Genomic DNA, 26,362 nt, shown 5'->3' with positions numbered 1-26,362 from the left:
TTTTAAAACTTTTTTTTCTAATGTGTACAAATTAAACCTACTTGCAATTGACAGGGAAATAAGTGTGCGACTCGGGCGCTTTCGCTTTCATTGCGTTTTCTGCACTCGTTCTCTTGGTTTATTTTTGTGTTTTTTTGACAAATGTAATAAAAAGTTATAGGGTCGGCCCCTAAAAATAGGGTAGGTCGGGTTACCGTAACCACACCTATTTTTTTTTTTAGGCCTTATTACGTCGTGATATGTGAGTCCTGTTTGATTTGCAAAACTGTCAAGTAATGTGTGTGTGTGTGTGTGTGTGTGTGTGTGTGTGTGCCGGTGTGTGTGTGTGTGTGTGTGTGTGTGTGTGTGTGCCGGTGTGTGTGTGTGTGTGTGTGTGTGTGTGTGTGTGTGTGTGTATCTCTCTCTCTGTCTCTCTGTCTGTCCGCTGTGTCTGTCTGTCTGTGAGGGTAGGGAATGGGACTGCGACTATTCCTACCCGTACCATCAAAAGGTAGAGGGCGAATTTTCTACCGCACACACCGTTCTCTGTAAAAGATCAACTCTGTTACTTGTAAAATATTATAATATGGTAAAATTTACTTTCAAGAAAGCAGAGGCTGAGGACACTCCAGGATGATTCCTGACTTTGATGTCATCGTTGTTGGGGCGGGTATTGAGGGCAGTGCCTGTGCGTACACGTTGGCAAAGAATGGACAGAAAGTACTTCTTCTTGAGCAGGTATGTTTTTGTGTTTGCGAAGATGTATTTGAAACGGTTAATGGTGATGGGTAGTGATAAATGTGTTGACGTGACGTGAGGATAGTAAGGTGGGTATAGGGTGGATGTATAGGGCGTCTTTAGCATTCACTGGTTCAGCAATAACCATGGAAGTCATCAAACCTCTCTTTGTCTCTCTTTCTATTTGTGCACTGACCTATTTTTCTCTGTCTGTCTGTCTGTCTGTCTGTCTGTCTCTCTGTCTGTCTGTCTCTCTCTCTCTCTCTCTCTCTCTCTCTCTCTGTCTCTCTCTCTCTCTCTCTCTCTCTCTCTCTCGCCCCTGTGTCTTGGCGTGTATTCATGATGACCTGAACCATAACACATTTTTTTTAATCCAATCCTGAGATTCCTGCGCACAAGAAAATCTCAATGTTGGCTTAATTCCTGGCTCGATATTTCTTCTTTCTTTCAATTATGTTATTAATTGATATTTATAACGTCTCTCGTTGTTTCAGTTCCCCCTTCCCCACAGTCGAGGCAGTTCTCACGGCCAGTCCCGCATCACACGCTATGCCTACACCCAGGATTACTACACACACATGATGCTCGACTCCTACCCGCTGTGGGACACTCTCGCCCAAGAAACAGGAGTGCAACTCTTCAAGTAGGCATAGCTGTAGTAGATCAGACGATACCCATGCAAGAAAACAATTCGTTCCATCTTTTTCATTTAAAAAACAATTCAAGCTTCTGAATGCATAGGTTCTAGAACCCAGAGCTGATGTGCACGACAAAATTAAGTTACCACCCAAACGGGAGCCACCCGCAGTGTTGGATTGGTTGAAACCATAGACCATTTATCCTGGACCGCCAACTAGCTCTCTCTGCTTTTTCTCTCTATTACGAGGTAGCGGCCTCTCGCATTTAGGAACCTACGCTTATATGGCCTTTCAGAAATCAGGGGGATGTCATATCCGGTGTCGATTGTAAACATGGACGAAGTTGCCAAGGTAAGTTCTGAAAATGCTAAAATAAACTCAGCTAAAGTGCATATGGAACATGTTTTTCGATGAGTTTTGTTAAGTTTAGTTTGGAGTTTTGGAAACTCCAGTTCATTGTCACCTCCCATTGTCACAAATAACTGGAGCGTGCTTTCTTTTCACTGTCTTCGAATCGCTGGCCTTTCAAACTGGACGCTAAGCGCCCCTGAAAGTCGAGCGTCGTAACCTCGAAGGGTCACGTGACGAGTTGGCGGTCCAGGCTATTTGGTCTATGGTTGAAACTGAGATGAAATCACAACCCGCGGTTTGTTCTCTCCTGTTTGGGTGGCACCCACTTTCGGTTCGTGCCCCATATTTCTGGGAATTCAACGAATCAGATCAAGATCTATGGGTTTGGAATGTAACAGATTCTGTGATTGGCTAGGTTACCGGTGTTCAATTCTCTTTAGAATGTAACCGATTCTGTGATTGGCTAGATTACCGGTGTTCAATTCTCTTTAGAATGTAACAGATTCTGTGATTGGCTAGGTCACCGGTGTTCAATTCTCTTTAGAATGTAATAGATTCTGTGATTTTCTAGATTACCGGTGTTCAATTTTCGACGAACACAGGAAATCTACTCAATGAACACCTGCAAGGGCATTTTGAACTCCAAGGCGAGCTAGTGGTTTTGGAATTGATCGATTAAGGGACGTAACCAAATAGTCATTTTACATAAGGAAATCGGTCTGTTTACAATCGCAAGATAGCAAAAAAGAGATCGTCGACAGATAGAATTACAATAACATGGACATGGCAGGCTTCAATTTTAAACTTCTCGGTTATGCATGGTCAATTGACCCAAAGCCTACTTGAAGCGAAGCTTTTTTAGGGCGTTAATCGACCAAGTTTCAAATGGAAGCCTATAGTCGTACGGGATTTAGATATAAAAAAAGATATATAAAAAAAATTCTCTTTTCACATTTAGTCAAGTTTTGACTAAATGTTTTAACATAGAGGGGGAATCGAGACGAGGGTCGTGGTGTATGTGTGTGTGTCTGTCTGTCTGTCTGTGCGTGTGTGTGTGTAGAGCGATTCAGACCAAACTACTGGACCGATCTTTATGAAATTTGACATGAGAGTTTCTGGGAATGATATCCCCGGACGTTTTTTTCATTTTTTCGATAAATACCTTTGATGACGTCATATCTGGCTTTTTGTAAAAGTTGCGGCGCCACTTTTACACCCTCATTTTTCAATCAAATTGATTGAAAATTTTGTAAAGCAATCTTCGACGAAGGCCGGACTTCGGTATTGCATTTCAGCTTTGTGGCTTAAAAATTAATTAATGACTTCGGTCATTAAAAATCTAAAAATTGTAATATTTTTTTTTTTTTATATAATACGATCCAAATTTACGTTCATCTTATTCTACATCATTTCCTGAATCCAAAAACATATAAATATGTTATATTCGGATTAAAAAAAAGCTCTGAAAATTAAAAATATAAAAATTATGATCAAAATTAAATTTCCGAAATCGGTTTAAAAACAATTTCATCTTATTCCTTGTCGGTTCCTGATTCCAAAAACATATAGATATGATATGTTTGGATTAAAAACACGCTCAGAAAGTTAAAACGAAGAGAGGTACAGAAAAGCGTGCTATGCAGCACAGCGAAACCACTACCGCGCTGAACAGGCTCGTCAGGTTCACTCCATTTTGCACAAGCGGCGGACTACGGTCATTGTGAAAAAATGCAGTGCGTTCAGTTTCATTCTGTGAGTTCCACAGCTTGACTAAATGTAGTAATTTCGCCTTACGCGACTTGTTTTTTGTTGACCTCAGTTGCATGCAGGCTGAACCCTCCTGTTTCCTTCTTCTTTTTTTATTTTTTTTTATTTTTTATTTTGTGTGTGTGTGTGTGTGTGTGTGTGTGTGTGTATGTGTGTGTGTGTGTGTGTGTATGTGTGTGTGTGTGTGTGTGTGTGTGTGTGTGTGTGTGTGTGTGTGTGTGTGTGTAAATAGGCAGTGAGCATCCTTCTTCATTGGGTTTTTTTTTCTGTTAATTTTTTTTTTTAACTCCAACCAAAAAGGTATAATACACTAACGATAAATGGAAATTTTCTATTTACAATGGGATTTAGGCTACAGAAACTGTGCACATGGATGTGAACAGAATAACTTGTTCAGTGTTTGTAGTTTTGCCAGGCTATTTGGTACGCAGATAGATTTGGTTAGTTCTGTTTAGTCCTAACATCTCGAGATGTCCAACTTAATGAAGTGTCCCCCACCGAAAGTGTTTGTATTTTTGCCAGGCCAATTGGTATGCAGATAGATTTGGTTAGTTCTGTTGAGTCCTAACATCTCGAGATGTCCAACTTAATGAAGTGTCCCCCACCGAAAGTGTTTGTAGTTTTGCCAGGCCATTTGGTATGCAGATAGAGTTGGTTAGTCCTGTTGATTCCTAACAGCTCGAGATGTCAACATTAGTGAACTTTCACCCACCGAACGTTTTAGCACTTCATAACGCAAAAGTGTGTTTTAGACGTCCTATACCCTTCTCACCAAACGCTGTCACATACATGTAACTGACAAATTTAGATTTACAAATATCTTGTTTTCAGACAGTGTGGATTGTTGAACCTAGGCTACGAAAATGGCGAGTTTCTTGACTCTGTCTCCTTTGCTATGGGCCGACATGGAATGCCATTCCAGTCTCTCAGTTCCGAAGAGGTCAAGCGTCGTTATCCCATGTTGAATTACCCCCCTTCCTACGCCGCCATCTTTGATCCGAATGCAGGAAGTCTGCGAGCTGATAAAGCGCTGGCTGCTTTTCATGTGAGATTTGTTTTCCACGTAGATGATCTGCTTCTCCTTCTTCTGCGTTCCTGGCCTGCAAATCTCAGATGCACTTGTTCTCTCTCTCTCTCTCTCTCTCTCTCTCTCTCTCTCTCTCTCTCTCTCTCTCTCTCTCTCTCTCTCTCTCTCTCTCTCTCTCTCTCTCTCTCTCTCTCTCTCTCTCTCTCTCTCTCTCTGCCTCAGGTTGTAAGATTAGGCTTTGCCTAAAACCTATATCCTTTTGTAATAAAGTTCAGTTTCAGTTCCTCTGTGTGTCTGTCTGTCTGTCTCTGTCTCTCCGTCTCTCTGTGCCTGTCTGTCTGTCTGTCTCGCTCTCTCTCTCTCTCTCTCTCTCTCTCTCTCTCTCGGCTCTCTCTCTCTCTCTCTCTCTCTCTCTCTCTCTCTCTCTCTCTCTCTCTCTCTCTCTCTCTCTCTCTCTCTCTCTCTCTCTCTCTCTCTCTCTCTCTCTCTCTACAGGGTATTGCGTACGCCTGCCAAAACAAAGACTGTTTCAAGAAGATTTGGAGTCCCGCTATTTAAATCCTCACCTTGAATCTTTAGAATAGTTCTTATATTTAAAGTTGGGGTAATATATATGTAACTCTCACCATCGACCTGTTTCAAATTTGAAACAATAGTTTGAATGAGTTGTGAGTAAGAAACACAAATGTTTCTTGTATCTTTCTTGGGATAACTAAAATGGTAGTCTGGTTGTCTTACTGGAAGGTTTAAATAAAGCTCGAAGAGTTCCAATATGCGGGTTGGAATTTGAAGTGCCGTTCGGTCAAGCGATTGTGTTTGGTTGTCTGTCTGTCTGTCTGTTTGTTTGTTTGTTTGTTTGCTTGTTTGTTTGTGGTTATGGTGGTGGTGATGGCAGTGTTGTTGTCGTTTTTACATTTAGTCAAGTTTTGATTGAATGTTTTTACATTGATGGGGAATCGAGACGAGGGTGGTGGTGTATGTGTGTGCGTGTGTGTGTGTGTGTGTGTGTGTGTGTGTGTGTGTGTGTGTGTGTGTGTGTGTGTGTGTGTGTATGTGTGTGTACGTGTGTACGTGTGTGTGTGTGTGTGTGTGTGGAGCGATTCAGAGAAAACTGCTGGACCAATCTTCATGACATTTCACAAGAGAGTTCCTGGGTATTGTTGTTGTTGTTGATGTCGTTGAGACCATTTACAACTCATGGACATAGATCTGCATAATTGATTCACTGAACCCAAAATATCTTATCTTGCAGACGATGTTCAAGAAATATGGCGGAGTTTTACATGATGGTGAACCGGTCAAGGTCATCACCCCAGGTCAACCCCTGGTTACCGTGACAACCACAAAGGGACATTACCGCGGCAAGAAAGTCGTCGTGGCTACTGGCCCTTGGTCAGGAAAATTTCTCGAACATTTGGGGATGACACTTCCACTTCAGGTAGGTATTCCATTGATATTGTCTATGGTGGTTTTGTATGAAGCTGAATTAAATTTGAACTTTGAAATAGGCCATTGTTTGCCAGTCTTTCTCATACACTCATAGCATTTATATCAGTCATATGATTCGTGGATGAGAAGAAAATAGCAACTGAAATGAAGACATATTTATGTACACATGTCAAATTTGCTATGATTTTATTGCTGTTAGGACTTTTCAGTTAAATTCAATGATATACAAAATCTATTTCCCGTGATTTTATTTTTTTTAAATTGTGTTTTGTGTGTAGCAATCAGGTGTAGCTTGATATGATGTGTTTCCAACTTATAAGAAATAGATAGAGGCCTTTGTAAATGAAACGCAAAATGACCTACTGACAATATTAGGTTTCAGCGGAGCGATAAATCGCAACAAATATATACCATGACATGGTATTATGTGAAAATTGATACAAAATTGTGGTGTTGCTAGGAACTTTACCTATGCAAAGATATGCCTTGCGTTTTGTTTGTTTGTCGGCATTGACACTGCATGTTGAATGCGTTTTTATACCGAACAACTATTGAACGAACATGAAAAAAGCAGTTGCCCGCTGACTAAAAAGAATTGTCATCATTTTCACGAGTTTTCATTCACAAGCACCTGGTAAATAAATCTCATGTTCCCCGGGGAATAAATCCCCGGTTACCATAGTTGCAGGAAGCCCTATTACATGGATAATCAAAAGCAAACCCAATAGAAACGCTCGAGGATTCTTCGGCTCTTTTCATTGGCGTTTCCCCAGACCTAAACAGACAACAAGACACTGCTTTGCAAAGTTCCAAAAACCAACTGGCAAACTGGCAAAAGTAAACAAAAAAACAAAACTACTTCAATAAATTCGTCACAAACAAATGAAACCTACCGATATGTTATGTCTTCTTACAAAGTCATGGAGTGCGTGTATCTGTGTTTCGATACACAGACGTTCGGAGAAACACGAACGTCAAGTTCAAGTAAAACGACACCTGACACACACATTTTGACCCGTGCACAAGACGTATCGATAAACGAAGCACAAATAAGGAACAATAATAAAAGCAAAGAAAATAGCAACACGATATGCAAACATCTAACAAAGCCGAGCAAGCAGAATGACAGGTCTAATGAAAAACAAAGAGGTACGGAGTCGGAAACAAGATCGCGATTCTTTCCTTCGCTGCACGACGCAAGTCTTCTGTGACCTTTGACCAAACGTAGCTTCCACATTCGATCACTCATATTTGCAACAGAAAGCCGAGGGGGTGGAATACCGAGATGAATCTACAGAACTGTGCATCCTCAAACCTGACATATTCATCCCAACTCATTTATTGAACTCAAAAACACAGAAAGTTGCTTTCACACGCCATCTTTGATTGCCAGTGGTTATCAAACCGGGACCCGTGTGGTTATCAGCACGGGACCCGTGTTTCAAAGCATGGCTCCCTGGGTTGATTGTGCACTTGTTTTCTCACTACCAAAATGATGACAAAAACGATGTTTGATGGTTTGTTGACAGACCAGCTTTTTTGTCGGTCCTCGGGGGGCATATCGACTTTTGTTTCATATTTATTGACCGCGGCCTTCGGCCTTGGTCAATAAATATGAAACAAAAGACGATATGCTCCCCCTCGGACAGACAAAAAAGCTGGTCTGTCAACAACCCATCAAACATCTTATAATGTTCATAACCTGTTTTCTCATACAGCCATTTTGTTCGACTGCTTTCTACTGGCGAGAGAGAAAGGAGGGAACTCACGCCCCTGATAACTTCCCTTGTGTCTATGACAACGGGGAAGGAGACTGGCGTTCCCAAGTCTATGGTCTTCCCAGTGACGAGTACCCAGGTTTTGTTAAGGTAAGTTGACGATAATGTTCCAGTTTGGTGACAGGTAATGCAAGCTACAGTAGAACACTGCTTTTAAGACCCCCCGATTTAAAACTCCCTCCTTTTCAAAATCCTGGGTTTGCTGATTTTCTGTTCAAACGCTCTCTTAAAGGCACAGTGCAGCCGCTCACAGTCTTCGTTTTGCGTTTTTGTTGCAGCTGAGTGCATTTACAGTTAAAAAAATCCTCCTATGGTAGTAGGCCTAAAAAAAAAATAGGTGTGGTTACGGTAACCCGACCTACCCTATTTTTAGGGGCCGATCCTATAACTTTTTATTACATTTGTCAACAACAACAAAAAAAAACGAGTGCAAAAAACGCAATGAAAGCGAAAGCGCCCGTGTCGCACACTTATTTCCCTGTCAAGTAGGTTTAATTTGTACACATTAGAAAAAAAAGTTAACCAAATAAAAAAGTGATTGCCTACCTACCTACCCTATTTTGGGGGGCTATGTTACCGTAACCACACCTATTTTTTTTGTTTTTTGGCCTAAAACAAACCCAAAACTACCCAACGACCACATCTGTGAAGCTCGGCAGTTTCTTGTTCATAACCTAGTCATTACGTGGTGTTTGGTCGGAGTTCGATTCAACTGAGTGATTCCGGCCTCCATTTTGTTTTACACAAACTCATGATGACGTCTGACATAGTTTTCTAGTGACGTGTCTTTTTGTGCATGATGTGGTGATCTACCTGATTTTAGTCAAGCAGTATGTAAGAAATGTTAAGTCCTTTGTACTGGAAACTTGCATTCTCCCAGTACGGTAATATATTGTACTACGTTGCAAGCCCCTGGAGCAATTAATTGATAAGTGCTTTTGTGAACAAGAAACAATTAACAAGTGGCTCTATCCCATCTCCCCCCCCCCCCCCCCCCCCCCCCCCTTTCCCCGTCGCGATATAACCTTCGTGGTTGAAAACGACGTTAAACACCAAATAAAGAAAGAAAGATCTACCTGATCTAAATTTAGATCCAAAAATAGGTCAAGACCAGCCGGGTCCGAGTACGAAATTAATTCGTTAAAAAATCGCAGTTCTTGACTCTTTGGGTGCAAGTCAATGAAACTTGGTAGTTCTTCTAACGGATAGCTGTCTGAGGTATGACTAAAAGCCCTTCAGAGTTATTTCCGGAGTTCGTCTGTTGACCACGTACACAACACAATGACTGCTCCTGCATTTTGTTCAGATGGCCCTCCACCTTGGCCCAAAGGTTGACCCCGATGCACGAGACGACGCGGACAACAAGTGGGTTCGTGACACCATGACGCGTTACGTTCGCGACCACTTGCCGGGCTTGGAACCCTCAGTAGCCATTGCTGAGGCCTGCATCTTTACTGTAAGTGTTGGTGTTTCCGTGTGGGTGAGTTTCAGTGCTTGTAGCGGTGGTGGGATGTGTTGGGGAGGGGGATCGGGGTTGTTGCTGTTGTGTGTGTTTGTGAGTGTGTGTATGTGTGTGTGTGTGTGTGTGTGTAGGTGGTTTTACCGACAAATGGGGACGATTGTCACTGGAGAGCAGTCAAATGGGGACGCTTCCGACAAACGGGGACGTCCCCATTTGTCGGCCCGTGCGACCCCATTTGACTGGATTTGAGCAGATTGAGCGACCCCATTTGACTGCTTCCTAGCATCCCTGTGGACAAACGGACTGGATTTTCACACAGATTCATACACATATTTTAGCTCTGCACTTTTTGGTCTGCTCAACTAAACCATGTGATTTTTATCATGTGACTTCAAATGACTTTACAGTAACTGCTTTCATCAGAATTCAGTTTCTATTCAAATGCAGTTAAACTAAAACATTTATTTGAATTAAAAAAAAACCAAAAGTTATTGCATTTAATATATTTTATTCAGAATATTTTGAAAGAGTTCTGATTATTTGATCACGGTTTTTTTTTGTATTAAAACAAAAACAAACACAGAAACATATACATTCCTGTAAAAAAAAAAAATGATTACAATTATTTTGTTATGAGATTTATTTTAGGTTAATTCGAAGTGTTGTGTCTTTGTCATTTGTTGGTTTGTGCAGTGCAGTTGTTTTGTCAGTTATTCTTCTCTTCATTTGTTCTATCGTCTTTCTTCTTCTTTTTTGTGTGTGTATTTTTGTGTTTTTGTGCCTGAAGAAGACCCTTAGGTCGAAACGTCGCTGTTATTCGTTCCGTGTTCGTCATTTTAACGTGAGTACATTGCTTTTTGGTCTCTTTATTGTTCCCTCTCACGTCCAGTCGCCATTGTTTAATACATGTTTTAATGTGTTTTGTATAATCCGGAAGCAGGAGTTTAAAACCTATGTATTCTTCTTCTTCTGCGTTCGATGTTTAAAACCTATGTATATATTAAGGGAAAAGTCTGGGTTGTGGCACTCGATCACTAGGTGGGGCACTGCCCTTCGCTCCCTGTTACCCGAGTTCCAATCCTCGTGGTAAGGCGTCCGCCCCGTGATCGGGAGGTCGTGGGTTCGAACCCCGGCCGGGTCATACCTAAGACTTTAAAATTGGCAATCTAGTGGCTGCTCCGCCTGGCGTCTGGCATTATGGGGTTAGTGCTAGGACTGGTTGGTCAGGTGTCAGAATAATGTGACTGGGTGAGACATGAAGCCTGTGCTGCGACTTCTGTCTTGTGTGTGGCGCACGTTATATGTCAAAAGCAGCACCGCCCTGATATGGCCCTTCGTGGTCGGCTGGGCGTTAAGCAAACAAACAAACAAACCCGAGTGCCAACAACAATAGGATGAGCATCAGAAGCGAAGATAAAGAGGGAATTTCTCAGAACTGAAGCGGTAATAGTATGATCTAATTACAGGCGATGGGTTTATGGGTCACGTGATTATATATATGAAGTCTTCTATCGCGCGCGTATCTCCAGACTCGGACTCAAGGCGCAGGAATCTATTTATGCCGTGTGAGATGGAATTTTTTACACAATACATCATGCATTCACATCGACCAGCAGATCGCAGCCATTTCGGCGCATATCCTACTTTTCACGGCCTATTATTCCAAGTCACACGGGTATTTTGGTGGACATTGTTTTATCTATGCCTATACAATTTTGCCAGGAAAGACCCTTTTGTCAATCGTGGGATCTTTAACGTGCACACCCCAATGTAGTGTACACGAAGGGACCTCGGTTTTTCGTCTCATCCGAAAGACTAGCACTTGAACCCACCACCTAGGTTAGGAAAGGGGGGAGAAAATTGCTAACGCCCTGACCCAGGGTCGAACTCGCAACCTCTCGCTTCCGAGCGCAAGTGCGTTACCACTCGGCCACCCAGTCCACGTGATGTGGGGGCGGAGCCAAACATTGGTTGATACTTACTGTGTTGACATTAGTTCATTGGCCCCGCCCCAACATCATATGACTTACTAATCCATGGGCTATCATTGGTTCATGTTTTTGGCGCTAAACTATCTGACAGGTAAAGAACTATTTTGATGTGACACGTTATTACTTGGTGCAAATACGCGCAGTGTTTAAAACCACTTGGCGGACAGAACTGTGCATTCTCACAATTCGACACTTACTACATCCATAATAACCACACCGTTGATCAATCGCTGAGAAATGGCACAAATGACAGTTGGGGAAAACATTCAGAAGTTTAAATGATCTTACTGAACGGCTGGCAGACTTTTCCAGAAAGAACGATTTGGTGTACGTGGTCAAATACAGTCGTGCTGTTCAACTTGCGAACAAGAATTCAAAACAGCCCTTTCCAGACGAACTGAAGTATGCATACGCAAAACTTGTGTGCAAGTACTCAGGAAAAGGACGACTCACAGGCCGAGGTGCGAAGAGGAGCAATGGGTAAGCGGATTAATATTTAGTTGCTATACTTCTTATGCGTTCTTGTCACAGATAGTAACTCGTATGAATGTTTAATTTTAATATTTTTTTTATTTTTTTTTTTAGGTTTACAATGTTTCAACATTCATTCCAGTATCGACTGACATTTTAACGAGTGCGGAAAGTCTGTCTGTCTGTCTGTCTGTCTGTCTGTCTGTCTGTCTGTCTCTCTCTCTCTCTCTCTCTCTCTCTCTCTCTCTCTCTCTCTCTCTCTCTCTCTCTCTCTCTCTCTCTCTCTCTGCGCGCACTTCTTCTTCTTCTTCTTTGTCGGACAGATTTTTCACACAAATGACCAGGAAACCAGATTACGTAAGCCGTGTCAGCTGTACCCTTTGTAAAAGTCAGCGTAGCTCGAGAACGGCATTGAAATATTTTCGGTGTTCTTTACCTTGCCCAAGAAGCAGAGCATAAGAGTATACGTCACACACTCGAGTCAAGGACGTCGTAAAATGGCCCTCGGTCAAGTTTTCACCGAGAACCATTTTATGATGTCCTTAACAATTATGTGTTAGTCGGCTTAGAATATGCGCGCAGGTTTCAAAGTTTTGATCCATTCGATTATCTCAACAGACATCCTTTGATTGTAAAGTTGAATGCGGGCACATGATGGTTGAAAATACTTAACTTGAAAGTTTCCCGCTGTGGTAGATTTTTATGGTGGTTGTCACACAGGCAGCGACGGCTTTACTGGTCGGACCCAGTTGTGCGTTACCTCGCTTTTGCCTTTAATGACTGACTGACTGGCTGACTTTGGGGATTAACGTCCTCTGAGGTAACTAGGATCTATTTGGGAACATTTACCGTGATACTGTAAGAGGAGCAAGAAAAGAAAAGAAAAATGATGATGATGATGATGATGATGATGATGATGATGATGATGATGATGATGATGATGATGATGATGATGATGATAGAAAGAGAGAAAGAAAGAGAATAGTGAGAGAGAGGGGAGAGAGAGAAAAAGAGAGAGGGGGAGAGAGAGGGAGAGAGGGAGAGAGGGAGAGGGGGAGAGAGAGAGAGGAGAGAGAGAGAGAGAGAGAGAGAGAGATTTAGAACCGACTCCAGACGATGGGAAATGCTGTAAAGATACATTTGACGTAAAGCGAGTGACGCAATTTCACTAGATTTTTTCGAACTTTGATCATTTAGATTCCAAGTGAGCGGGTCGGCATTGCACACTCAGAGGATGGGCGGTGCTTTGCTATTCCGTGAAGCACCCACCGACAAAACTAGCTTTTCTGTACTTTTTTTTTAGATAAAGAGAGTATTATCTCGCAGCATTTGAAGTGTCATTCTTTAGAATAAATCACGTTGGTATTGTTGATTTAAATTTGTACTTTGTCTTGTCAATGTTTTGCTTGATAAACAAAAAGGGTCCCTGCTTGAACGTTATAACATTTAGAGGGTCACCTAGAATCCGTCCTGATTGGTCAAAAAGCCATATGAGGCACTGAACTGGTACTAAAATAAAATAATGTGCTGACAAATTTAAGCTTCTTTTTTAATACAGTAACAGGATAGATTTCTCCCCCGAAAACTACAGAAAATTGGCCATTTTGACCTCCATAATGTAACATCTTACAAGTAAGTGTAGTTGGACCTGTCTTTAACGACAGTTTGAAACGAGTTGTTATCGCAATTAAAGAAAGCCGCCGTTGGCTACTCGGGTGGTGTCTTATCGCTTTCAAGAGTATGTCAAGAGGTGTGTATGGGGTGCGCTCAAGCGCAGAAGACAACGTGATTGCATTCGGCTAACTCAGAGCCGTCCCGCCCGCCTGGTACGTTTAGCAGTCGGTATAACGAGATGGTAGTGTATGAATTTTATTTATTGGTGATGTAGAGATAGTACAATGTCATTAAAAAAAATAAATTCAAAACAAACATGAGTTTAAAGGTTGTGAAAGACAGGTTGTGAACGTTAGTTTGACCGAAACTGGCAGCCGCAAACACATAATAACAAACAATCAATATTATGATAGATTCTGGATAAATAATGTATTATAATGTGCATCTTGTAGGTGATTGTGCTTTTAATAATTTTCAGATTTGTTTTCCCTGTTAATGCTGATGCCACAGTACTAGTTGATTTTTATAGGGAGAAAATGGTTTTGTTTTAAAATGTTCATTATGTACATTGCTTTGTAATTTTGTTAACACATTAATTTTGTGAAACGCCCAGAACCATGTCAGGATTTGCAATACATAACAAAACTTTATTATTGTTTTATCTTTTTATATTTAGTCAAGTTTTGACTAAATATTTTAACATCGAGGGGGAATCGAAACGAGGGTCGTGGTGTATGTGCGTGTGTGCATGTGTGTGTGTGTGTAGAGCGATTCAGACTAAACTACTGGACTGATCTTTATGAAATTTGACATGAGAGTTCCTGGGTATGAAATCCCCGAACGTTTTTTTCATGTTTTTGATAAATGTCTTTGATGACGTCATATCCGGCTTTTTGTGAAAGTTGAGGCGGCACTGTCACGCCCTCATTTTTCAACCAAATTGGTTCAAATTTTGGTCAAGTAATCTTCGACGAAGCCCGGACTTCGGTATTGCATTTCAGCTTGGTGGCTTAAAAATTAATTAATGACTTTGGTCATTAAAAATCGGAAAATTGTAAAAAAAAATAAAAATGTATAAAACGATCCAAATTAACGTTCATCTTATTCTCCATCATTTGCTGATTCCAAAAACATATAAATATGTTATATTTGGATTAAAAACAAGCTCTGAAAAATAAATATATAAAAATTATTATCAAAATTAAATTGTCCAAATCAAATTAAAAATACTTTCATCTTATTCCTTGTCGGTTCCTGATTCCAAAAACATATAGATATGATATGTTTGGATTAAAAACACGCTCAGAAAGTTAAAACAAAGAGAGGTACAGAAAAGCGTGCTATCTTTCTTAGCGCAACTACTACCCCGCTCTTCTTGTCAATTTCACTGCCTTTGCCATGAGCGGTGGACTGACGATGCTACGAGTATACGGTCTTGCTGAAAAATGGCATTGCGTTCAGTTTCATTCTGTGAGTTCGACAGCTACTTGACTAAATATTGTATTTTCGCCTTACGCGACTTGTTTATGATTACTATTACCATTATCAGTATATAAGAGGGAACACGGTTATACCCAAACTGCAATTTAAACAAAATTAATGTTGAAGAAATCAAAAATACATCGAACACATTTCACGCTTTGATTTAACTTATGTTTCCAGCTCGTCACAGACACAGCCTAAGTGCGAAGGCCTGTCTTGAAGCAGAAACGCTTTTGGTGTTCTAGTCGCTTCACACTTTAAGTCAAGTGTCATTCAGTCCGTCTCTCACAATATCACACCTATCCGCGAAAATAGGCAATAGGCCATGATGGGCCATATGTCAGGGAACAGAAGTAGCTCGCTGACTGTCTGATTTTTTTCCCGAGATTTTATTACCTCTCTGGGCCATAAGATGTGGACTACCTTGGGATGGGACAATAAAGTAATGAGAGAGAAAAATCTAATATATTCCTTGACTTTGGGGTAGCGCGACTCTGTTGCAGCTAACTTTCATGTGGGAGAAATAGGCCCTGTCGGAGAACAGAAGTAGCTCGCTGAGTGTCTGATTTTTTCCGAGCTTTTATTACCTCTCTGGGCCATACGATGTGGACTACCTTGTGGTTTGTTTGTTGTTTGTTACGTGTAAGGATTACCCACATGACAAGCAAACAATACATAATTCGTTTGATCTTATCGAGGTTATCGTTCCGAATAAGTTGTTGTATATACTGTAAACATTCCACTTTTAAACACATTTTTAAAACACCTGTTGTGAACACTGAATGAATTACTCTTTTACAAAAATAACACATGAATAACACACACTAAATAATGTTTACCATTTGTGCTACTTTTACCAGTTGAATTAAACAAACTTCACCAACAAAGTATTGCGACAAATTACGCACCCGAATTAAGGCATTAATTCCCATGTCATTTTGTTCAATTTGTCTATGCTACTACCCGTAGTACATGTAGTATGTAGTCAAAATAGTCGGAAAGTTTCAAAGCAAACTAACAAGTCCTTGCTGACATACAGCGCTTTTTCGCATAATGCCCCTCGTAATTAACGCAAAAAACTCCCGTTTTTGACCGCACATACGATCGACACCTGCATCAGAAGGAATAGCATAGAACACAAAATATGCGAGCGTGTGAATCCGTGATTTGTAAAAATGTAAAACAATCGCCCCGCGATTTACAAATCACGTAAATGCGCCGGATATTTTCTTGTCATCTCCAAAGTCAAGGGATCTATTAAATGTTTTCAATAAGGAATCAGAAAGGCCATATACATTCCGCTCCGCGCATATCTATTAAAATCCTTCGGCAACAAATTATTGCGACAAATTACGCACCCAAATTAAGGCATTAATTCCTATGTCATTTCGTTCAATTTGTCTATGTACTACCCGTAGTAGCTTACATGTAGTATGTAGGCAAAATATTCGGAAAGTTTCAAAGCAAACTAACAAGTCCTTGCTGACATACAGCGCTTTTTGGCATAATGCCCTTAGTAATTGACGCAAAAACTCCTGTTTTTGATCGTAAATGCGATCGACACCTGCATCAGAAGGAATCCCGTCGCGATATAACCTTCGTGGTTGAAAACGACGTTAAACACCAAATAAAGAAAGAATCAGAAGGAATAGCATAGAAGACGTAATATGCGAGCGTGTTAACCCGTGATTCGTAAAAATGTAAAACAATCGCCCCGCGATTTACAAATCACGTAAATACGCCCGATATTTTCTTGTCATCTCCAAATTAAGTCAAGGGATCTATTAAATGTTTTGATTCTTATTTCATTACTTTTTTGTCCCATCGCTGGGATATTCGGGTCAATTCCCCCCAATGGAAGGCTAGCAGGAACAAAGTCGCGCTTCCTCCAAATCAGGGGATCTATCAGATGTTTTTATATTTAGTCAAGTTTTGACTAAATATTTTAACATCGAGGGGGAATCGAAACGAGGGTCGTGGTGTATGTGCGTGCGTGCGTGTGTGTGTGTGTGTGTGTGTGTGTGTGTGTGTAGAGCGATTCAGACTAAACTACTGGACCGATCTTTATGAAATTTGACATGAGAGTTCCTGGGTAGGAAATCCCCGAACGTTTTTTTCATGTTTTTGATAAATGTCTTTGATGACGTCATATCCGGCTTTTCGTGAAAGTTGAGGCGGCACTGTCACGCCCTCATTTTTCAACCAAATTGGTTCAAATTTTGGTCAAGTAATCTTCGACGAAGCCCGGGGTTCGGTATTGCATTTCAGCTTGGTGGCTTAAAAATTAATTAATGACTTTGGTCATTAAAAATCGGAAAATTGTAAAAAAAAAAAAAAATTTATAAAACGATCCAAATTTACGTTTATCTTATTCTCCATCATTTGCTGATTCCAAAAACATATAAATATGTTATATTCGGATTAAAAACAAGCTCTGAAAATTAAATATATAAAAATTATTATCAAAATTAAATTGTCCAAATCAATTTAAAAACACTTTCATCTTATTCCTTGTCGGTTCCTGATTCCAAAAACATATAGATATGATATGTTTGGATTAAAAACACGCTCAGAAAGTTAAAACAAAGAGAGGTACAGAAAAGCGTGCTATCCTTCTTAGCGCAACTACTACCCCGCTCTTCTTGTCAATTTCACTGCCTTTGCCATGAGCGGTGGACTGACGATGCTACGAGTATACGGTCTTGCTGAAAAATGGCATTGCGTTCAGTTTCATTCTGTGAGTTCGACAGCTACTTGACTAAATATTGTATATTCGCCTTACGCGACTTGTTTCTTCTTTACTTCATTGTCCAATCACTGGGAAATTCGGGGCGTTTCCTCCCTGTGGAAAGCTAGCAGCAACAGAGACACGCTACCTCAAAGTCAAGGGATATATTAGATTGTTGTTTTTCATTACTTTATTGTCTATTCGCTGGGAAATTCGGGTCGCTTCCTCCCAGTGAAAAGCTATCAGCAACCGAGTCGCACTACCCCAAAGTCAAGGGATATATTAGATTTTTTTTCTCTCATTACTTTATTGTCCCATCGCTGGGAAATTCGGGCGCTTCCTCGCAGAGAAAAGCTAGCAGCAACAAAGTCGCGATACCCCGAAGTCAAGGGATCTATAAGATGTTTTTGTCATTAATGTATTTTCCCGTCGCTGGGAAATTCGGGTCGCATTCTCCCAGAAGAAAGCTAGTAGCAACAGAGTTGCGCTACCCCAAAGTCAAGGGATCAATTAGATTTATTTAATTCTTTTCATTATTTTATTGTCCCATCGCTCAAAAATTCGGATTTGTTTTCTTTATGCTAAAAATCGTAATATTTTATCTATCGAGTCCAAACCACCCCCACCACCCAGCGTGGACGGCTTCACTGTGTCACAATGTGGATGCAAAGAAAGACAAAAATATCTACTGAAAGAGCACACGCCGACGACGAGCAATATCTAGTAAAACTGCAGACGGGTCACCTGCAGACTCAGCCGTGTGTGTGTGTGTGTGTAATCCAGCAGCGTGCTTACAACAACAACAACAACAACAAACACAAAAAACACCTAATAAAAAATGTTTAAAAAAACCCACAATAAATACCGGTTAAGCGATATGAAACAAATCAGTCAATCTGTCGCTCGAAACAAAAATATCAACACTAAAAACCAGCCATATATGACGTAATGTGAGTAGTTTTGACAGCATCGCTGATCACCTACCTTAATTCTGTTTTCACATATTAATGTTTAAAACAAACATAAACTTTGAAAATAATTCTCTGAGAATGTTAGGACAGTTCCACTCATCTTGAACTCAGGTCAAAAGGAGTTCAGGTCATTCTCTCCCTGACAGGATGCCTTGAGATTCCTTGTCTGGCAAGGAAACCGATTTGTGTGTGTGTGTGTGCATATTTAGAGTTTTTTGTAATGTATTATTGATATAAGCAGATTCGCGATCGTCGATAATGATTTTTCATGGTGTTTTGTCATTTTAAAATTACGAAGGAATTGAAATGTAAGACAGTTTCAAGCGAGCTATTTTTCGCGGCTGTATTTACTGTGCAAACAATTCTAAATATGACAAAAGTGTCACGTGATAATCAACCGTTTGGTTTCGGCGCTCACTGGAGCAGACGATTTTTTCTGTAACCAGTTGACAGAGATGAAACCATATATTACGGTCTCCTTCCGGCAGCAGTCCCAAAATTTCGACTTGTTTTGACCTTAGAACGATGTCTTTATCATAACTGTGAAGAACAGAACGGAGATCACTGTCGAAGTCGGCCAATCTGCAATCATTTTCGTCTCGCGAACACTGATCTCAAATTTAGATCAGTGCTCGCGAAAAACATATGGGAGATAACTCTGTATTCTTTTTTTTTTTATATAGATTCGCGTAGGACTGTAGCGTCCGGTCAGAGAGACAACTGGCAATAGCCGTGGAGCGATGCTTATCAGAATGAGTTCCACTGAGTCCATCATAATCAAATATAGTGCCGAAAAATTAAAGCTTCTTTTTTTAATACAATAACAGGATAGATTGTTCCAAAAAAAACTACAGAAAATTGGCCATTTTGACCTCCATAATGTAACATCTTAAAAGTAAGTGTAGTTGGACCTGTCTTTAACGACAGTTTGAAACTGTCTACCCGAGTTGTTATCGCAATTAAAGAAAGCCGCCGTTGGCTACTCGGGTGGTGTCTTATCGCTTTCAAGAGTATGTCAAGAGTATGTCAAGAGGTGTGTATGGGGTGCACTCAAGCGCAGAAGACAACGTGATTGCATTCGGCTAACTGAGAGCCGTCCCGTCCGTCTGATACGTTTAGCAGTCGGTATAGCGAGATGGTAGTGTATGAATGTTATGTATTGGTGATGTAGAGAAAGTACAATGTAATTAAAAAAAATAAATTTAAAACAAACATGATTTTAAAGGTTGTGAAAGACAGGTTGTGAACGTTAGTTTGGGCCGAAACTGGCAGCCGCAGTCCGTTTAGACATGTGATCGCAGTTGACAAGTAAGCAATATCTTAAAACATGTCGCGTAGACGAAATTAATACATTCAGTCAACCCTTCGAACTCACATTATGAAAGACAATACGAAGACAAAACTCAATACCTGTGTCGATTTCATACCTGACGGCGACCGCTATCGCGTTCACGCCACAGAAAGCCAGTATAGCGCAGTAGTGTAAAGCGCTTCTTATGAAATTGTGCTTTTTCTATTGTATATTTGTGACCCTCCACCACGGAATGAGTCGCATGTCACCTTTGCATGATTTTCATATTTTTACATTTTCCTAAAGAGTTTGTTATGCTCTATCCAGTGGTGAAAACCGTTTTAGAAAAGAGCGGAAACTGTTTGAGTTATACGCCTGTGACTAAGGTGACCCTCACACTGTTACCATACACTCTCCGGACTTATATCAAGCCTAGCGCAGAACCGCGCGAGGTGACATGCGACTCATTTCGTGGTGGAGGGTCACATTTTTTTCGAGCTTGTTTTAATCCAAACAGGACATTAAACGTTGTATGTATTTTTGACCAAAATAGGACATTTTACACAGATCGAAACAGTCAGTGTTCCTCCGAGACCGCGCTAGCGGTCGAGGTGAACGACTGTCGAGATATGTGTAAATTGTCATATTTTGGTAAAAAAATACAAATAAAATGTATGTATCTGGGTAGAATTTCTTGTAGTTTTTATGATTGAACGCACACAAACATGCACTATTTTGTAGTCTCGGCTGGCCGCCTAAACAGACGTTTTGTCGGCCTCTGACGTCACATAGCTCAAAGAAGGGAAATCCAGTGTTCAATCGATACACATAGATTTGTTTATGGAATCAGAAAATGATCAAGAATAAGATTACATCTTTTTGGATCGATTCATCACATTTTATTTTTAAATACAATTTTCTGACTTTTAATGGCCAAACTCAAAAAATAATTTGCAAGCTTTAATCCTGAAATGCAATCCTGTTGTCCGGATTTTGTCGAAAGTTACTTTTACAGAATTTTAATCAAATGAATCCAAATATGAGGGTGTGACAGTGCCACCAAAACTTGTACAAAATGCCAGATATTACGTCATCAAAGAAACGTATCCTCCAGTAGTCCAGTAGTTTTCTCTGAATGGCTCTACACATACATACACACAGACCCACAGACCCACAGACACGTACTACGTAGGCCCTACACCACAACCCTAGTCACGATTCCCCATCTAAGTTAAAACATTTAGTCAAAACTTTACAATATGTTAAAAAATATATATATATATATATATTTCGTGTGGTCGTTATAGACAAAGTGGTGGACAAGCTTTCATTGGACAGGTTTGATTGCACGATCGGACTAAAGATTCAAACACACCGATTGGCTTCAAGGGAGCCCGGGTAGCTCAGGTTGTGGACTTGTGATCCTAGGGTCGCGGGTTCGAATCTCGGCCGGGGCCCAGATATGTCATAATGATATACTACAACAACAAAAGTTCATGGAAAGATAGAAACGCTTACTTGCGTTGCAACTTTCAAAACATTTAAGAGTAATTCGCAGTCGGCTGCAGGTCGAACATCATGGAAAATTACATATGAAAATCCGGACGAGGAAGTAAACTTTACCAAAACATTATTGCGAGAAATGTCGCGACAAAACTGCCGGTTGTTGTTATTTTTCTACCTCAAATGCACTCGACATCTGCATGAGTAGGAATAGCATAGAACACAAAATACGCATGCTAACTTAACAAGACAACATGTTCTAGGTAGATAATGTTTGACTTTCTTCTCTCATGTAAAAGTTGTATATCATCTATATTGTTGTATCATAACAGAATTCAGACGTTCAAACGATTTCTGAAACAGACGTGTGCTGCCTGCTACATATATCATTAAACAAATCAAGCCAGTGATGTTGAGAAGAAAAAATATCGACAACCAACTATACCACAACGACAACAATCGATAATTTTGCGCACAAAACAAAAAAAACTTTCGGGAAATAGAAGTCAAGTAAGCTGATCAACTGAAAGAAGAATGAATCTGAATACACATATTTTTTCTTCTTTACCCCTGTCTCCACCCCCTGACCTTGGTTCGGCGCGTCGTTAACAGATACTATGATTTGACACGATCGTTACCTCACAGACGACACGACTCGCCGCGTCTACCTCTCCCTGTGTGCTTCTGTAGCGGCATGTATAGGATGAAAAATATTAATTAATTTATTTTTGTTGTTGAGCAACGGTTTTTACGAACACATAGTGTTAAATAAAACCTTGAAAGAAAAATGATTGTTGTGTATGCATGAACCGCGCACAAGTTCTATCACGCCTCTTCTGAGCGGCTCCCGTTCCACCAAGGGCAACATTTTTTTCTGCCAACGATTTATTGCATGAAGAAATCAAGTTGACACCTTCTTCGAGCTTCGTGGTCCGCCAGTAAAGTAGCGCACATACTAAATACATTCATCCATTGGCCCAAATGGTCATGTGATAAACCCAACGCTCCGCCCACTCCACTCAAAACACTTGACCGCCGCGTCAATGAAATCTTCGCTGGTGTTTATTGGATGGTCTGTTTTGTTACAGGCCGAACGCTGCCCGTCTTACAGAAGGCTCATAAGACCGCGTAAAAGCCATACCACGTTGAAATCAGCGGTTCTCTTCTAAAAGCGTGATTGACATTGTCAGTTAGTCAAGCAAACGAATGCACGCGTTCACGCATGCACACACATTAATATACGTTTGTTCTGCGAATTGTTTGCTTGTTTCTCTATGATTTGTTAATGCGTGCGCGTGTTTGTATGTGTGTTTATCACCAGTCGACATAATTACTGAAATACTCAATTCGTTGGACGCAACAGCACTCTGCACTTTCAAGCATGTACTACATGTACTGTTTTTGTACATGGGGTTAACACACGTTGTTTTGCATAGAAATCTTAATTCGTTAAGCGGGGAATACTTTAAAAAACAAAACCCACATGTTTTAACGATTCACGTAATGTTGCTTAGCTAACACAACAATTCGCCAAGAAAAATGTACTTAGCATACCCATTCCTAAAACGAGTATAAAGGATCTTAGTTGGAAAAAAAAGGGAAGTTTTGTTTTTGTTTTTTAAGTAAGTCGCCCAAGCGCTCTATCAACTTGGCTAAAAACAAATCTTTGAAAAAAAACACAACTAACTACACACACACACACACACACACACACACACACACACACACACGAAAAAAGAAAAGAAAAGAGAAACACACACTAATGTGACATGATATAACTGAGTTTGCTGAAAACTGACGAAAAAGTACAAGACCGGAAAATCGCAAATGCTTACGCATAAACTTTTACAATTTCTTAGAAGCGCTCCGAACAGACACAATCACACACTCACATGCAACTTGGAAAAGCACTTCACTGGACAGTTCGGGTTGCAATTTTGGTTATTGTAATTATGTAACCACACACGTACCATCTGAACATCAGTGTCTAAGTGTTCAGTTATTCACACGGGTTTCATCTGCTTGGGTAATGGATTACAACTAAATAGCACTGAAAAAATTAATTTAAAGAATCAAGAATCAAACGCAAAAGAGATTATCGCCAGAAGGTGAAATCCTGTTTGTATGAAAAGAAATAATCGGCAACGGTAACGGAGCATTTTACAGTTAGTTATTTCAGATGTTTCCAAATTACATCACTGCGAATGTCTCTTGGGCTTCGAAAGGTGGATGTCGCCGGGGAAAAATCACTAAAACGGCTTATTTATTTCTTTATTTGTAAATGAAGTCCTTCCAATACGTATCAATGATTTGGATCACCACCTCAGGTTTGCCTAGGAAGGCGTAATCAATATTTTCAATTTTACGCCGGCAATAAATGTTTACTTTGCGCGTAAAACATATATTAAGAGCGTACAATTCATCAACAGTAATTAAAACAAACAGAAAATCAACAAACTAACTTACAAACAAGCAAAGGGACACGAGAAGAAAAACAAGTCGCGTAAGGCGAAAATACAATATTTAGTCAAGTAGCTGTCGAACTCACAGAATGAAACTGAACGCAATGCAACGCAGCAAGACCGTATACTCGTAGCATCGTCAGTCCACCGCTCACGGCAAAGGCAGTGAAATTGACAAGAAGAGCGGGGTAGTAGTTGCGCTGAGAAGGATAGCACGCTTTTCTGTACCTCTCTTCGTTTTAACTTTCTGAGCGTGTTTTTAATCCAAACATATCATATCTATATGTTTTTGGAATGAGGAACCGACAAGGAATAAGATGAAAGTGTTTTAAATTGATTTCGAAAATATAATTTTGATAATAAATTTTATATATTTAATTTTCAGAGCTTGTATTTAATCCGAATATAACATATTTATATGTTTTTGGAATCAGAACATGATGGAGAATAAGATGAACGTAAATTTGGATCGTTTTATAAAAAAAATATTTTGTTTACAATTTTCAGATTTTTAATGACCAAAGTCATTAATTAATTTTTTAGCCACCAAGCTGAAATGCAATACCGAAGTCCGGGCTTTGTCGAACATTACTTGACCAAAATTTCAACCAAAACTGAGGGCGTGACAGTGCCGCCTCAACTTTCAGGAAAAGCCGGATATGACGTCATCAAAGACATTTATCAAAAAAATGAACAAAATGTCCAGGGATTTCCTACCCAGGAACTCTCATGTCAAATTTCATAAAGATCGGTCCAGTAGTTTGGTCTGAATCGCTCTACACACACACACGCACATACAGACTCAGACACAGACACACACACACACACACACACACACACCACGACCCTCGTCTCGATTACCCCCTCTACGTTAAAACATTTAGTCAAAACTTGACTAAATGTAAACAAGTCGCGTAAGGCGAAAATACAACATTTAGTCAAGTAGCTGTCGAACTCACAGAATGAAACTGAACGCAATGCCATTTTTCAGCAAGACCGTATACTCGTAGCATTGTCAGTCCACCGCTCATGGCAAAGTCAGTGAAATTGACAAGAAGAGCGGGGTAGTAGTTGCGCTAAGAAGGATAGCACGCTTTTCTGTACCTCTCTTTGTTTTAACTTTCTGAGCGTGTTTTTAATCCAAACATATCATATCTATATGTTTTTGGAATCAGGAACCGACAAGGAATAAGGTGAAAGTGTTTTTACATTGATTTGGACAACTTAATTTTGATAATAATATTTATATATTTAATTTTCAGAGCTTGTTTTTAATCCAAATATAACATATTTATATGTTTTTGGAATCAGAAAGTGATGGAGAATAAGATGAACGTAAATGTGGATCGTTTTATAAATTTTTATTTTTTTTTACAATTTTCAGATTTTTAATGACCAAAGTCATCAATTAATTTTTAAGCCACCAAGCTGAAATGCAATACCGAAGTCCGGGCTTTGTCAAAGATTACTTGACCAAAATTTGAACCAATTTGGTTGAAAAATGAGAGCGTGACAGTGCCGCCTCAACTTTCACGAAAAGCCGGATATGACGTCATAAAAGACATTTATCAAAAAAATGGAAAAAAAGGTCTGGGGATTTCCTACCCAGGAACTCTCATGTCAAATTTCATAAAGATCGGTCCAGTAGTTTAGTCTGAATCGCTCTACACACACACACACAGACACACACACACACGCACACACGCACGCACATACACCACGACCCTCGTCTCGATTCCCCCTCTACGTTAAAACATTTAGTCAAAACTTGACTAAATGTAAAAAACAGAGACAGAAATGGGGGAGGGGAGCATATGGGGAGGTGGAGAGAGGCATTACAAAAACTTTCCTGTTGACGAAAGCAAAATGACGCGAAATGAACCCAATGATGGTTTTTTTTCAAAAGTAATGTAGTAAGCTTACAAAAGTGTTCTTTTTGGTTTGTTTTATGTGTTTTCCTTTTAACAGCCAACTGTCGCCCAATTAGGGACTGCTCTACATTATGCAAATGAATATGAATAGTTAATGGTTGAAAAGTGTGAAAAAGAGAGAGAAACAAAGAGAGAAACAGACTGGTAGAGAGAAGATGGAGAGAGGGAGGGAGGGATTCAAAGAACTGTTGCCGAAAGCAAGGCATCTCGAGATAATGGCCTATAACCTGTTCAGGTAAGTATGTTAAAAGCAATTAACCGCTGAACTCATCCTCTCTAAAGAGTACACTTCACACCAATCGCTGAAGTTTTCAAGGGGTCATAGAGTACACACATTGGACAATAGAGAGGCCGTAAAAGGGTCGCGTTGCCATTGGTCAACCTGACCACGTGATCAGCCTCGGCACAAAGCTACGTCCGTGGTCATGGAAACCCTTTCTAGTTCAGTCCTGGCTCGGAACAGTTTTTTGTGGGGTTTTTTTCCGAACGATGTAGGCGTCTCCCAGGAATGTTTTGGTTGGCGTGCGGAGCGGAGAGTTACAAATTACTTTAAAAGAAAACACTTTGGTTACTTCTCAGAGTGTTATGTATGGTCCGACTGAGGTGCCAGTAGCGGACGTTTTAAATGGAAACAAATGAAACAACTTTTACAGCCCGGACTTCGGTATTGCATTTCAGCTTTGTGGCTTAAAAATTAATTAATGACTTTGGTCATTAAAAATCTGAAAT

General features: G+C 40.2%; 1 protein-coding gene across 1 annotated transcript in view; it reads left to right on the top strand.

Annotated features, from left to right (window-relative positions):
• The first annotated feature begins 596 nt into the window (after nt 1-596).
• Nucleotides 597-26,362, top strand: part of LOC138977207 (peroxisomal sarcosine oxidase-like) — a 40,541-nt gene continuing 14,775 nt past the window's right edge. The window contains exons 1-6 of the mRNA XM_070350112.1: nt 597-717; nt 1,212-1,360; nt 4,305-4,518; nt 5,753-5,938; nt 7,668-7,817; nt 9,034-9,183. Of these exons, the coding sequence (XP_070206213.1) occupies nt 613-717; nt 1,212-1,360; nt 4,305-4,518; nt 5,753-5,938; nt 7,668-7,817; nt 9,034-9,183 (954 nt within the window). The 5' untranslated portion in view covers nt 597-612. The remainder of the gene's footprint in view (nt 718-1,211; nt 1,361-4,304; nt 4,519-5,752; nt 5,939-7,667; nt 7,818-9,033; nt 9,184-26,362) is intronic.

The sequence above is a fragment of the Littorina saxatilis genome, linkage group LG9, assembly GCF_037325665.1.
Source record: "Littorina saxatilis isolate snail1 linkage group LG9, US_GU_Lsax_2.0, whole genome shotgun sequence".
Taxonomy (NCBI): domain Eukaryota; kingdom Metazoa; phylum Mollusca; class Gastropoda; order Littorinimorpha; family Littorinidae; genus Littorina; species Littorina saxatilis.
This window is presented reverse-complemented; position numbering and strand designations above follow the sequence as displayed.